Genomic DNA, 14,752 nt, shown 5'->3' with positions numbered 1-14,752 from the left:
GTTAACCAGCAAAAAGTCCAAAGTGGCTCTGTGGCTCATGTGATAGGGTGCTAGCCTTGAGCAAAAGAAGCTCAGGGACAGCGCCCAGATCCCAAGTTCAAGCCCTACAACCAGCCAAGGAAACAAAACAGTTAAAGAAACTAGATCACCAGGGCTTGGCCACCGTTTGCCACCCACAGTTCAGCACCATTTACCCCAGGAAGCGGCCGTGACTTGGGGCAAATGACCCCGTCTCAAGTGAGGGACAGTCTTGGAAGTGGGGTGAGCTGGATCTTACCGCTGTGGGGTTGGGGGACATTGTGGATCGGCAGGAAATGGGAACGAGGAGCCGGCCGATTTCGTGCACTGCCAGTAGGATAACAGGAGGGAAAGCCGTTCCCGTCCCTTCTTAGCGAACACACGCTGTGGGCGTCAAAATTCCAAGAGTACACAGCTCACATGTGGCACGCGGCTGGAGGCTCTCGTAGAAATTTATCTGCCCCGGGCTGATCACCCCTCTCCCTCCAGCACAGCCATTTCTTGGGGCAGGCTACAGCGAGGTTTTGGGGGCCAGCTGGGATCAGGAATCCGTCCCTGCCCTTGGCCTGGTCAGGTTTGGTCACTCACTGGCTGCTGCTCTGAGACACCGTTTCGTAACACCAGCAGGGGACGCTGCTGGTCCTCGGTCCCCTGCCAGGATGGGTGTTTGACCACAACACCTTCCACTTGGCTCGCCTGGAGATTGCGCCTAGATTTGTGCCTGGAGAACGTGCCTAGATTTGTGGCTGCAGTCATCGCTTGCCCAGCCTGTCGCCATTTGCAACAGATAGCCAGAAGCGAGTTCAGGCTCAGCCTTGGCCAAACGCGTAAGGCCGGGGTCCTCACTATGCTGAGAAACCATAACTCCTCTCTCTCTCTCTCTTTGCTTTTCCAGTCCTGGGGCTTAAACTCTGGGCCTGGGCGCTGACCCTGATGCCTCTTCTAGTGGTTCATTGGAGATAAGAGCCTCATGGACTTTCCTGCCTGGGCTGGCTTCAAACCACAATCCTCAGATCTCAGCCTCCCGAGTAGCTGGGGTGGCAGGCAGGAGCCACGCATGTGCAGCTTTTGTCTCGTGGTTTCTGTTTGGCTTCCATCAACTCAGTTGGGTGCCAGACCCCAGCGCCATTGGGGCTCCCTGGTTTAGTGGATGGTGGAGGTAGGTGTTGAGGGGGACGCAGGGGGTCAGAACAGGGTGAGATGGTGCTGAATCAGGTGGGGGGGGGTGGGGGGAAGGAGAGGACAGACCCACCTCCATAGTCTCCTTTCGAACTTCTACTGCACCCTGGCATTCTCTTGCTTGGAGACAGACAAGGTCACTGACAAGGTCACTCGTCACCACAGGGGAAAGGAACTAAGAAAAAGCAGGACCGAAGAGGGTCAGGTTCACTCACTCTCATTAGTAGAAGACTCACCAGGGGTTTTCTAGAAGCGGGTGCTTTCGATGTATGGGAGCCACACAGATCCACTGTGCGCAGAGGCTGGGTGTGCATCCCGGGCTCTGGGTACCCCGCCGCTCACCCATCCCAGGCCAGCCTGGGGTGTCTGGTGAGGCCCTGCTTGCTGGCGCTTGGCTGGTCCACACCTGACTGGAGGAACTCTGCCCTCAGCACCTGCTTATTTCTATAGTTGTAAGGCCTAGGCACTGTCTCTGAGCTCTTTCTCTCCCGGCTGGTGCTCTACTGCTTGAGCCACAGCTCCACTTTCAGAATTTGGGTGGTTCATTGGAGATCACAGCCCAGGCTGGCTTCGAACCTTGAACCTCAGACCTCTCGGCTTCCTGAGTAGCTGGGATAACTAGCGTGAGCCACTGGTGCCCAGCCACTTACTCATTCTTGGTGGTCCCTATGGGACCAGATGCCCAGAGATCTCTGCCTGGCATCGTCCATGCCAGCCTGCGGGCTGTGCAGGGTTCAGGCAGTGAGGGACAAATGCAGCTGGGCAGAGCTGAGGGCTGGCCAAGGTCTGTGGGAACAGTCGGTTATTTCTCACCGTGTGTGTGTGTGTGTGTGTGTGTGTGTGTGCACGTGTGCACGCACATGTGTCAGCAGCTCTGACTTGCCCTGCCGCTCCCCCCTCCATCCACACCCAGCCTCTCCCCCCACACCCAGACCCCATGTGTTGCTCTGCTGATTTTTTCTGGACCCTAGGAGAGAACACACACACACACACACACGCACGCACGCACGCACGCACGCACATGCGCATATACATGTGCGCACACACACATACTTTGGTCACACCAGTCAGTTGCACAGGAGGCTTCATTCTACGTGTGCACCCCTGCATACCAGGCGCCTGGTCCACCCACCCCGCGTTCCTCCCTCCTCCTCCCCCCTTCCCCAGCCCATCCCACCGAGCTCCACCCTTCCATTCTCCCAGGGGGACTTAGAGCCTGTGGATCACATCCGCCCTCCTCTACCCCTCTGTCCACCTTCGTTCCTCTCACCAGAACCCACAGCTGGGACAAGGCCGGCTTCACACTCCAGGCACTCATCATCTTCATCACCATCATCATCATCACCATCATCATCACCATCTTCATCATCATTATCAATAGTATTATTTTGATGCCCATCCTGGGCCTTGAACTCAGGGCCCAGCTGTCCCTGGGCTTTTCTTTGCTCAAGCCGGGTGCTTTATCACTTGAGCCACAGCTCCACTTGTAGCATCTTGATGGGGAATCACAGACTTCCCTTCCTAAGCTGGCTTTGAACTGCGATCCTCAGATCGCAGCCTCCTGAGTGGCTGGGATGCCAGGCGGGAGCCACGGCGCCCGGCTCCACATCTGTGTGTGTGCAGGTTGTGCACGGGGTCCTCGCTAGGCCACATCTCCCACTCTGTCCTCCCCAGGAGACACGCGTGGGAGCCCAGTCCCATACATGTATGTGATTTAGCCTTGCTGGGGGAGGGGAAGCCAAAGAAAGCGATCGCCCTGAAAATAAACGCTGATGGGCAGGAAGCTCGGTGTGCACTGCCACCAAAGACCGACTGACCTCTCTCTCCCTCCCTCCCTTCCTTTTTCCATTTCCCTATCACTTTCCTTTCCTACCTCTTCCTTTCCTACCTCTTCCTCTCGCTCCCTCCCTTCCTCTCCCTCTTTCTCCCTCCCACCCTCCCTACAGGACGACTCGTCCATGTTCTTCCAGTTCGGGCCGTCCATCGAGCAGCAGGCTTCGGTCATGCTAAACATTATGGAAGAGTACGACTGGTACATCTTCTCCATTGTCACCACCTACTTCCCCGGGTACCAGGACTTCGTGAACAAGATCCGCAGCACCATCGAGAACAGCTTCGTGGGCTGGGAGCTGGAGGAGGTGCTGCTGCTGGACATGTCGCTGGACGACGGGGACTCCAAGATCCAGAACCAGCTGAAGAAGCTGCAGACCCCCATCATCCTGCTCTACTGCACCAAGGAGGAGGCCACCTACATCTTCGAGGTGGCGCACTCCGTGGGGCTCACGGGCTATGGCTACACGTGGATCGTGCCCAGCCTGGTGGCCGGCGACACGGACACGGTGCCGGCCGAGTTCCCCACAGGGCTCATCTCGGTCTCGTACGACGAGTGGGACTACGGGCTGTCTGCGCGCGTGCGCGACGGCATCGCCATCATCACCACGGCCGCGTCGGACATGCTGTCCGAGCACAGCTTCATCCCCGAGCCCAAGAGCAGCTGCTACAACACGCACGAGAAGCGCATCTACCAGTCCAACATGCTCAACCGGTGAGTGTGGGTGTGGGCGGCCTGCCGGGGCATGCGCAGGAGCACGCGCAGGGGAGGGCGTGTGCATGTGTGCATGTGTGCATGCGCATAGAGGCCCTGGAAGAGGCCTGGCCACAGAGGCTCAGAAGTGGTGGAAGAGGCAGCAGGAGGAAGGCCAGCCTCCAGCGGCCGGCGATCACCAGGGCCCAGCCCCGGCTGTGCCCTGCACTTGTTCTAGGAAACCCGTGCCAGCGCCCGGTGCCCGGGTGCCCAAGTGCTTGACCTCATCCCTTCCCCCCTTCCCCATGGACAGCAGACAGTAATGAAATCTGGAGGTACATGGATCTATGTGGACTCAAACCCAGGCCTTTCAGGTCCCTGAGGGTCTGTTCAGATGGGGTAGGCTTAGGGAGATGGGAGTTCCAGTTCACAGACAGCAGCTATGCTGCGTGGGGACACCGAAGGTGTTCCCTGGGGGCGGGGATGAGGCCAGGTGGCAGGCAGGAGGGATGCAGGCTCAGCCAGAGGTCAGAGTGGCTCCTGTCAGTCACCGTGTTGCCATGACAGTGTACCAGGGACGTTTCTGTCAGTCACTTTGTCGCCATGACAGTGTACCCAGGAGGTTTCTGTCAGTCACCTTATTTTCATGACCGTGTACCAGGGAGGTTCCTGTCCGGCACCTTGTTGCCATGACAACGTGCTGGGATGGTTTCTGTCCGGCACCTTGTTGCCATAACAACATGACAGGGTGGTTCCTGTCGATCACTTTGTTGCCATGACAATGTATGTGCCAGAAACAACTTCAGACACTCCTCCACCTCCCTGGGGTATTCAGTGCCCACACGTCTTTGGTTCTGTGGGTTCTGAGCAAACGTGGCCGCCGACCAGTGGGAGAGGCTGCTGGCCTCCTGATGGGCTGGAAGGAAGGAGGGGGAGGGGACCAGAGACCCAGCCACCCCTTCCCACCCCCAGACAGTGCCACCACCCGGACGGCCCGTGTTCTCTGTGTGAAGCCGCTTTGCCTAACGGCCTCCCATTCTGTCCGCGTGGCTCTCTTGGGAGTGTTCATTGACTGCTTCCAGAAGATTCTATCCCAGGGCTGTGTGGTCTTATTTTCTCATCAAGCAGTTACGCAGGCACTTTGTAAAAATTCAGATTATCTCAAGAAAATTACAGTGGTCTCACCACCAAGTAGGTAGGAATGAGCATTGTTCAGGGAAATCATGAAACTCCTTCTAGAAACCTCCCTGTGTCTGTGTCAGGGTGGGTGTGAATCCATCCCAGGCCACAAGGGAGACTTTGGCAGACTTGATACTTGATAGCGTGGCTTTATTTCATTGCCTGTCTTGAGAATCCAGGGGTTGGAGGTGTGGCTCAGTTGGTAGAGCACCAACCAATGTGCAAAAGCGTCAGGTACTGAATTTGAGTCCCAGTCTTGGACTGAGAGAGAGAGAGAGAGAGAGAGAGAGTCCATTTTTAACTTACTTTAAGGAATACTGAACTGTACCAAAGGCATCCAGGAGCAGTGCCCACACACCCGCCACCCTGCTTAAGAAATAAAGAACTAGAGAGCAAAGGAAGGGGGTCATGCTCACCACCTGACTTACGTAACTGTCACCCCTCAGCAATCACCTTTATCATAACAATGAAACAATCTTTCTTTAAAAAAAAAATTGAAAGGCAACCGGGCACTGGTGGCTCCCGCCTGTCATCCCAGCTACTCAGGAGGCTGAGATCTGAGGATCGAGGTTCAAAGCCAGCCCAGGCAGGAAGGTCCGTGAGACTCTGATCTCCCATGAACCACCAGAAAACCAGAAGTGGAGCTGTGGCTCAAGTGGTAGAGTGCCAGCCTTGAGCTGAAGTGCTCAGGGACAGCTCCCAGGCCCTGAGTTCAAGACCCAGGACCAACAAAACAAATTAAAAAGAAAACCTGTAAACAGCTGGCTGTTTGCCCAGGAGGGCTTTTCCATGGGCCAGTTGCTCTGTTCTCAGCCCAGGCCTCAGGTTCCATAGAAAGTTCTAGCAGTGAGCCACCAGCACCACCCCCATGCCCGGAGTACTTCGCTCCTTTGGCCAGCTGTCTCTCTAGATCTCTGACAAGGTTCGCCGTCTCCTCTTAGGGAAACATTCTTCCCTGGCAAAGCTCAGAAAGCATGGTGGAGGCCACACTAGGAGGACAGAGCCATGGTCCCAGTGCCTAGGGCCCCGAGGGTGGAGAAAGTCTTACCTCAGAGGTCAGAGAGGGGTCGTATGTCAGAGGTCGTGGGTCAGAACACGCATGACATGAAGTCTGACCAGCATCGCTCCACATGCTTTGGGCCAAGGATGCAGGAAATCAAAGTGGATGCTTTTCCCACAGCTCCTCCTCCTCCATATCCCACTGAGTCGGTATCAAGAGGGTGGAGTTTATCATCATCATCATTATTATCATTATCATTATTATTAAATATTCACTGTGCAGAAGGGTGCTGGATGGGAATAGAAAAAGCTCAGCTACTTGCTTCCTTCATTTTCCCATGGCCTTTCCAGATCCTTCTCCTATTCCCTCCTCTCTTCCTCCTCGTCCTCTCCCTTCCCTCCCCCTCCTTTCCCTCTCTCCCTCCCTACCTTCTCCCTTTCTGCACCCCCCCCCTTCCCCGAACAAAAGTCTGCCAGCAACGTTAGGTCACGTCAGCACACTGGAAGTCTACAGTAATACCATCATTTGTCTTGTTGACTTGAAGAACGGGTGCGGTTTCCTCCTCGCCGTCTGTGGAGGGGGTGGACAGGCCGCACGTGTCCCGTAGATGATGATTGAAGGCCCGGCTGGTCCCCCTCCCAGCCGCCCAGGGCCCAGCCGCCTTCTGTGAGCGAGTTCTGCGCATGCTCGCGTGGGCCCCATGCCTTTCACCTGGGAAGGTGGAGGCTCAGAGGCGGTGGACGGCTGGGAACAGACCCACGGGTGAAGAGACTCCCGCCTGTGTCTCAGGAGCTCGGAAGGGCTGTTGTGGGATTCCTCGTAGGACGGAGATTTGTGGACATACCACAATGGTTTGTGCAGATCCAGAAAGAAAGCTGCACTGGTGGCCACAAGTGACCACGGGTGTCCACGGTGCCAGTGGCTCAAGTGGTAGAGTGCCAGCCCAGCCAGGGCCAAGCCCTGAGTTCTAATCCCAGCACTGCCAAAGCAATGGATTGCAGACCGGCTTTCCCCAGTCTGTGTTGGTGAGCCCCGCTGATGTTTATAAACATCGTTAACCCTGGGGCAGCCAGGCCCTGCCGTAGCCACCTGCCTCTCGGAGAATCTCCGATAAATTCTTCCCTCAAAGATGAGACCAGGCTAAAGCCCAAATCAGGCTGGGAACCAATGCCCAGCACCCGCCAGCCACGGGCGTATCGCTGTGTGAAATGCCCATCACCTGCTGTGCCCAGATGCACCATTGCTTGTCTTTCTACCTTTTTTTCTTCTTCTTTTTTTCTTTGGTCCATTGTAGGACTTGAACTCAGGGCCTGGGCGCTGTCCCTGCGCTCTTCAGCTCAAGGCTGGTGCTCTACCACTTGAACCACAGCTCCACTTCAGGTTTTCTGGTGGTTCATTGGAGATCAGAGTCTCACGGACCTTCCTGCCCAGGCTGGCTTTGAACCATGATCCTCAGGTCTCAGCCTCCTGAGTAGCTGGGATAACAGGTGTGAGCCACCAGCGCCTGGCTGGTTTTCTCCTTTAGGAAGGATGAGTTCTTTTTTTCTTTATTCCCTCTCTGTGTGTCAAAGACTCATTCTCTGGATTTGTGGAAAGGAGATGGGAGAGGCTGAGATGGTCCGTGGGGAGGGGGAGGAGCGGGCGGCACATGGCGGCTGCTTTTCTGCACCTCACAGAACACCACGGGGCCCCAGCCCCCTCGGTGACCGCTCCCACGGCAGGCGTGGGACCCGTGGGTGTCTCTGACCCAGTATGGGGAACCGGGGTGCGAGCAGTGCCTGGACTTCGTGGGAAGAGAGAGAGGCAGGGCACACCTGGGAAGGTTCACTTGGCCGGGCAGATTTCTAGAAACATCCATAGAACTCAGATCAGGAGTCAAGGCCAGCATGGCTGACGACGCTCAATGGAAGCCAGCCAGAATTGCCTTCTAGTCCTGCTGTGTGGTCTCAGTGGTTCATTTATGACAGGTGATGGGGTGAGGAGGAGGAGGAGGAGGAGGAGGAGGAGGAGGAGGAGGAGATTTAATAGCTTCTAGATCAGCCAGCTCCTTGATCTTCTCCCCCCGCCCCGCCCGCCATGGCAAACCCCAAAACGTCACGGAGGAATGCTCCTCTCCCCGCCCCCCACGCACATGCATGTGTGCCTGTGTTCACCAACACATTTTAAAAATAGGAGCCCTGGTTGCCATGACGCCCATTGCTACCTAGCAACCGTGCTCCTCCGCTCTGTGCCTTTTACCTTCAGGGAGCAGCGCTGTCCCGGAGCGGCCCCTAGCGGCCCGGCTCCACCAGGCTCCCCTTCCTTCCCTGCCTCCCCACCTGGCCAGGAGGAGCCCACGCGGGCCCAGGGGCCGTCTGAAGGTGCCCAGCATCCCGTGCCACGAGAGAGTCACTTGGGACCTGTTGTGTGCACAAAGCACACATGTTGATCTACGGGAATCCGCAGAGCACGTTTGTGCCCCAAAGACCCCTTTCGTCCTCTGAGAACCGTAGGGAGTATTGGATGAAGTGACCCAAATAAATCAATTTGGCCAGCCTGGTGGCTCACACCTGGAATCCCAGCTACTCAGGAGGCTGAGATCTGAGGATCAACCAGCCCAGGCAGGAAAGTCGGTGAGACTCTTATCTCCAATGAATCACCAAAAATCTAGAAGTGGAGCTGTGGCCCAAGTGGTAGAGCACCATCCTTACATGAAAAAAAAGCTCAGAGACAGTGCCCAGGTCTTAAGTTCAAGCCTTGGGACTGGCAGAGAGAGAGAGGGAGAGTAGGAGAGGGAGAGAGAGAGGTTTGCTATGATCTTCAGAAGTTGAATGTTCTCTTTTAGATTTAAAAAAAATCTTTTAGGAGCCAAGTGCTCGTGGCTCACGCCTGTCGTCCCAGCTACTCGGGAGGCTGAGATCTGAAGATTGTGGTTCGAAGCCAGCCCGGGCAGGAAAGTCCAATGATCTCCAATGAACCACCAGAAAACTGGAAGTGGAGCTGTGGTTCGAGTGGTAGAGCGCCAGCTTTCACAAGAGCTCAGGGACAGCGCCCAGGCCCTGAGTTCAAGCCCCAGGACTGCCCCCCCCAAAAAAAAGGTCTTTTAGAATGTTCCCATGTGGTCATGATGTCAACAGCCGGGGCTGTTGCACACATTCTTGTTTCGTTGGGCTGAGAAGGGAAACTGAGGCCCAGACACTGGTGGGGATGAGAAGCCAACCCTGCAGGGCCCTCCGTGGGTTTGAACCCCTGCCATGGGTGTGGCTACATTTGTTTGGCCCGCAGAAGCCAGACAGATTCAAAGGTGACCATGGCGCTGATGTGTAAACTTGAACTCAGCACTTGGGGCCGGGGGGGGGGGGGACTTCCTTCCCCAGCCTGCTTCAGAACAGGGCACAGAGGTGAATGTTTCCTTGGAGAATCTATTCATTACCAGCCACGGACCTTCCCCCCAGCCCCCCCCATCAACAACGCCCTGACTCCCCAGCACCTCACTTTCCTCTCTGTGTAATTTATAACTCACCCCCCAACACCCCCGATCACAGACTTGAAAGCTTGCGATTCAATGAGCACGCGCACGGGTCCTGATGAGAAATTGATGCTTTTCTAAATTTCGGAGCACACAAGTGGTTTTGAAATGCAAGTTATTAGCGCTGGAAAATGGCCTGCTTTGTATTACCACACTGTTATTATATTTAATGGGATTGCTCCCCGACGTGCTGCAGAATGGAAGGGGAGAGTGGTGTTCAGAATGAGCAAGAAATGGGGGGCGGGGAGGAGGGAGGCCGCAGGGAGGAGGAGAGACAGTGGGGACCCGGCCTCACCTTGGGCCGATCGCCCCAGGAGCAGGGAGCCGCCCGCCTTCGGGGCAGCGGGTTTAGAGCCCCAGGGGGTGGGGGGTGAGTGGGTTTTATCATGTGTGGCATTTCTGGGGTTTGGAGGGGGGGTTCCCAGCCTTGGCCACACACTCGAAGCCTAGCTGCAGACCCCATGGAAAAACACGCGGAAGGAATGATAGCATTGTTTCCCAATAGGGTAGCGCATCTTCCTAATTAAAGACGGGAGGGAGGGAGGGGAGAATTGGTGGATTCTGTCTGTGGGGAGGACCACGGCAGATCTTCCAGGTTACATCTCACCAAAGGGCAGTGATGACACAAACGATTCGGTGGCCATCAGCTCAGCACTGTGTTCCCCGCGTACAGCCATCGACCAACATGGCCGCCTTCTCATTCAGTGATTGAGGCCTGGAGCTGTGAGCCTCCACGTCCCGGCCAGCAGGGGGCAACTCCGAGGCCAGATCCCATGTTAGGGCCATGACCTCGGCTTCTGCCACCCTGGGCTGATGGCATAAGGGGGTGGGGGAGAGCTGGTCATTTTTCCATCATCACCACGTGGCTTCCTCCGGGCTGTTCTCATAGCAGCTTCTAAGATGGGGCTGACTGCTCGGGTGTGGACCAGAAAGGACTTGAGGCGAGCAGTCGCCCTTCATTCTGCCCTCACCCCGCTATTCTGTGTCCGGTGGTTCTAGTTTTTTAAGCACACAGAGGGTTTTCTGGGTTTCAGAACAGGATCCATGAGGCAAAGTTGGGTTCTGTTGTTGGAGGTTAAGGACATACATGCATGCATATGTGTATGTGTGTGTGCGTGTGTGTGTGCGCGTGCGTGTGTGTGTGTGTGTGTGTGTGTGTGTGTGTGTGCCAGTCCTGTGGCTTGAACTCCAGGCCTGGGCACTGCCCCTGAGCTCTTTCACTCAAGGCTGGCGCTCTACCACTTTGAGCCACAGCTCCACTTCTGGTTTTCTGGTGGGTTCATGGGAGAGCAGAGTCTCACGGACTTTCCTGCCCAGGGCTGGCCTCCAACCACGATCCTCCGACCTCAGCCTCCTGAGTAGCATGAGTCCCCGGCACCAGCCTTAAAGGGTTTTCTTTTTGTCCCTGGCATTGGGATGGAGACCCATCTTGGGAGAGAAAAGCAGAAAGACTGCTCTGATGAGCAGAGACGCAGGCACTGACAATTGAGACTTCCACCCAGACGTGCTGGCATTTTGTGTCTGGGGGCGGCTCGTTCGCCGTGTTCTCTGTTCCTCGCCCCTCTCCTCCCCCCTCCCCATATGTCTCCCTCGTTCCCTCGCCCACCCTGCTCCTGCTTTTCTTTCTGTCTCTCTCTCTTCTTGGAGCTTATTTCCCTTCAGAAGAAAAAAAAAAAAAGGATCTTGTCACAGAACAGAATATTACTTTTCTCAAACCCCTTGCCCATAGCTCCAGAAGTCTCTGGAGGTTTTTAATGAGTGGCCAATCCGTGCACCACCCCTTCCCTCTTTCCCCCGTTGGGCTGGTCTTCCTGCGTTCCTTTCTCCTCTGGGGTTCACTAGTCACCATCTTTCCCTCCATCCCCATCATCCTCAGCTCTTCCCTCCTTTGTTGTGTGTGTGCTGGTCCTGGGGCTTGAACTCAGGGCCTGACCACTGTCCCTGAGCTCTTTCGCTCAAGGCTGGTGCTCTACCACTTTGAGCCACTGGGCCACTTTCAGTTTTCTGGTGGTTCATTGGAGATCAGAGTCTCACGGGCTTTCCTGCCCAGGCTGGCCTCAAACCGCTATCCTCAGATCTCAGCCTCCAAGTAGCGGGGGTGAGGGTGGGTAGTCTCCCATTGGGAGCTGTTTTGGAAAGCCAGCCGTACCCTTGAAGGCCTGGGGGAGGTTGCTAAGTGTCTTGTTCTCTGAGGAAGATTCAGCCAGCTTGATGAATGAGAGCAAAATGATTTCATCCAGAAGGATCATTCATTCATTCATGCATGCATGCATTCATTCGTTCATCAGCAACGACTGTTGCCCGTGCTGCTGGCTCTGCGCCTAGTGGAGACGGAAGAGCTTTTCCTGGTGCATAAGCTCCACTCACAGAGGCGGCACGGCACAGCTGGTGAGAGCCGGGAGGATGGGGGCCACGCTGGCATTCTACCAAAGCCGGGGGGGGGCGGGAGGGAGGAAGGAGACCCCCGCGGGGCTCGGCCTCCTCCTCCTGCCCACCTCGGTCCCTCGTTCTTACAGCTCTGCCCTGCGCTGTGCCGGCTCCCGGCTGTTCGTAAATAGGGGGGCAGTCGAATATTCTGAAGCCTTCCTCCAGACAGCCCCCCCCAGCCCCCACGCGCACGAAGCAGCGCCCCGGCCACCCCATCCCTCCACAATGGCCGCCTGAGTCTCTACCCTTGTTTCCAGCTCACAAACCTGAGCCCTAATCACCATCATCATTGTAATAACGAGGTGCATGTGCACCCCGTCATGTGCCCGCCCCCCGCCCCCCGGGTAACCACGGGGCTTCGGGGAGAGCGAAAGGAACAAGCCTTGATTTCCCAGTGAAGAAAGGAAGAGCCGGAGCCCGCACCGCCCCACGGCAAAGCCCCCCACAGCCCAGGGTAAAACGCTTCCACGGTCCCGATCCCATGTCCACGCAGCCACGCGGGGATGTGAGGGACGGCCAGTTACCCCTGGGCACCTGGGCGCTGTCCCTCAGCCTCAAGGCTGGCGCTCTACCACGTGAGCCACGGCACCACTTCTGGTTTTCTAATGGTTTATTAGAGATAAGAGTCTCACGGACTTTCCTGCCCGGGGCTGGCTTTGAACCGTGATCCTCAGATCTCAGCCTCGTGAGTAGCTGGATGACAGGTGGGAGCCACAGTCCCCGGCTGACAACAAAGAATGACAGAGCCAGGCACCAGACATCCCACTGCTCAGGAGGCTGAGCTGTGAGGGCCGCAGTTCAAATCCAGCCTGGGTGGGAAAGTCCATGAGGCTTTGATCTCCAATGAACCACCAGAAAACCAGAAGTGGCGCTGTGGCTGAAGTGGTAGAGCACCAGCCTTGAGTGAAAGAGCTCAGGGACAGCGCCCAGGCCCTGAGTTCAAGACCCACCACTGACAAAAATGTAGCAGAAATATAAAGCAGGCCCAGTCTGTGGTGTTGGAGTGAAGAGTGGACAACATGTTCAATATCTCTGTGTGAAGGTGGAAAGATGGAAGAGCGAGGGGGTGGGTAGGGGGGTGGGTTTGGGAAGGGGGAGGGAGTGGAGGGAAGGCTGAGTCCGATCAGGTGCCTGGCTCACATGGATGGAAGGGTCTGGATGCCGCCTCTCTGTGCACCTGACAGACTAGACGAATGTGGAAGAAAGGGAGATGTTGCTAATACAGGCTCAGTAGTCCGGCTTTGCCGTCCGTGCCCGGAGAACATTTCTCTAATTCACAGTGATGATGAAATGAAATAAAACACATGCACCTCTCAAAACCTGGAGCCCTGGCCCCCTCCCCCTCCTCCCCTCCTCCCTCCCACTGCCCTGCTCCCCCCTCCTTCCCCTCCCTCCCACCTCCTCCCTGCCCTCCTTCCTTTCTTCCCTATACTCAGAGCTGTACCATCTGCTGACTAATTCCTCATCTGTGCTTTGATTTCCCCAGCAAGGGACTGGATTCCTCCCTTCTGGGGATGGGGGAGACCCCATTATCCCGAGGCAAGCTGGGGGTCCCCCCCCCGGGGAGGAGAACAGAGCCAGAATTGTCTGCAGGAGACCTCCGTCCACTGGTTCCTGAGGCCTCTTCCACGTCTAGCGTATTAGCATTCTGCAGATATGTACTGAATGCCCCTGGGGTGCAGATTCCACACCAGGACCCCCCTTTCCCCTTCCCCCGGTTCCCCGCTCCCCAGTGCATAGTTAGGCATATTCAAAATGGTGCTGCATTTATGGTTGGGTGGCTTTTTTTTTGATTGGTCAGTTGGTTGAACTCAGGGCCTGGACATTTTGTCCCTCAGCCTTTTTCACTCTACCATTTGGAGCCACAGCTCCACTTCCGGTGGTGGTTCATTGGATATAAGAGTCTCAGGGACTTTCTTGCCTGGGCTGGCCTTGAACCACGATCCTCAGATCTCAGCCTCCTGAGTAGCTGGGGTGACAGGCCAGTGTGGTTCTTTGTGAGGGGGAGGAGCTGAGGTCTGGGGTGGGTTCCCTGCCTTGGAGTGCAGATGGCATTCTAAGCGGGGATTTTGAGTCTGATTCTAGTTGTTATCTTGTCATTGTTTTGAATCGAGTTGCTTTTATTGCAAATCGGGTTTTCTTTTATTACCCCGCGTCACCTCTTCTCCCGACTGAGGTGTATTTGGGGATCAATCAGATCGGGGTTGTGAATTCCAGTGGGGCTGGAGTTCCTCGCTGTGTAGGGGCTGATTCTCTCCCAGGACGCCATCCGCCTCCACGCTGACCGCAGCGGGAGAGGGAACGCAGCAGGGCCAACATGCTCTTCCACGATGTCTGCACGAACATCTATCTGTACGCGTGCCAGACTTCCATACACATCCCAGACATCTACACACTTCCCTGACATCCACACGCATCCCTAACAGCCACACGCATCCCTAACGTCCACACGCGTCCCTAACGTCCACACGCGTCCCTAACGTCCACACGCGTCCCTAACGTCCACACGCGTCCCTAACGTCCACACGCGTCCCTAACGTCCACACGCATCCCTAACGATCCACACGCGTCCCTAACGTCCACACGCGTCCCTAACGTCCACACGCGTCCACACGCGTCCCTAACGTCCACACGCGTCCCTAACGTCCACACGCGTCCCTAACGTCCACACGCGTCCCTAACGTCCACACGCATCCCTAACGTCCACACGCATCCCTAACAGCCACACGCATCCCTAACGTCCACACGCATCCCTAACGTCCACACGCGTCCCTAACGTCTACACGCGTCCCTAACGTCCACACGCATCCCTAACAGCCACACGCATCCCTAACGTCCACACGCATCCCTAACATCCACACGCGTCCCTAACGTCCACACGCGTCCCTAACGTCCACACGCGTCCCTAACGTCCACA

At 56.3% G+C, this 14,752-nt stretch overlaps 1 protein-coding gene across 1 annotated transcript in view; it reads left to right on the top strand.

The window, feature by feature from the left end:
• Grin2b (glutamate receptor, ionotropic, N-methyl D-aspartate 2B) overlaps positions 1 to 14,752 on the top strand; it is a 118,789-nt gene that overhangs the window by 45,433 nt on the left and 58,604 nt on the right. The window contains exon 2 of the mRNA XM_013025087.1: positions 3,144 to 3,742. Coding sequence (XP_012880541.1) covers positions 3,144 to 3,742 — 599 coding nt within the window. The remainder of the gene's footprint in view (positions 1 to 3,143; positions 3,743 to 14,752) is intronic.

Source organism: Dipodomys ordii, unplaced genomic scaffold, assembly GCF_000151885.1.
Source record: "Dipodomys ordii isolate 6190 unplaced genomic scaffold, Dord_2.0 Scaffold81, whole genome shotgun sequence".
NCBI classification, from domain to species: Eukaryota; Metazoa; Chordata; class Mammalia; order Rodentia; family Heteromyidae; genus Dipodomys; species Dipodomys ordii.
This window is presented reverse-complemented; position numbering and strand designations above follow the sequence as displayed.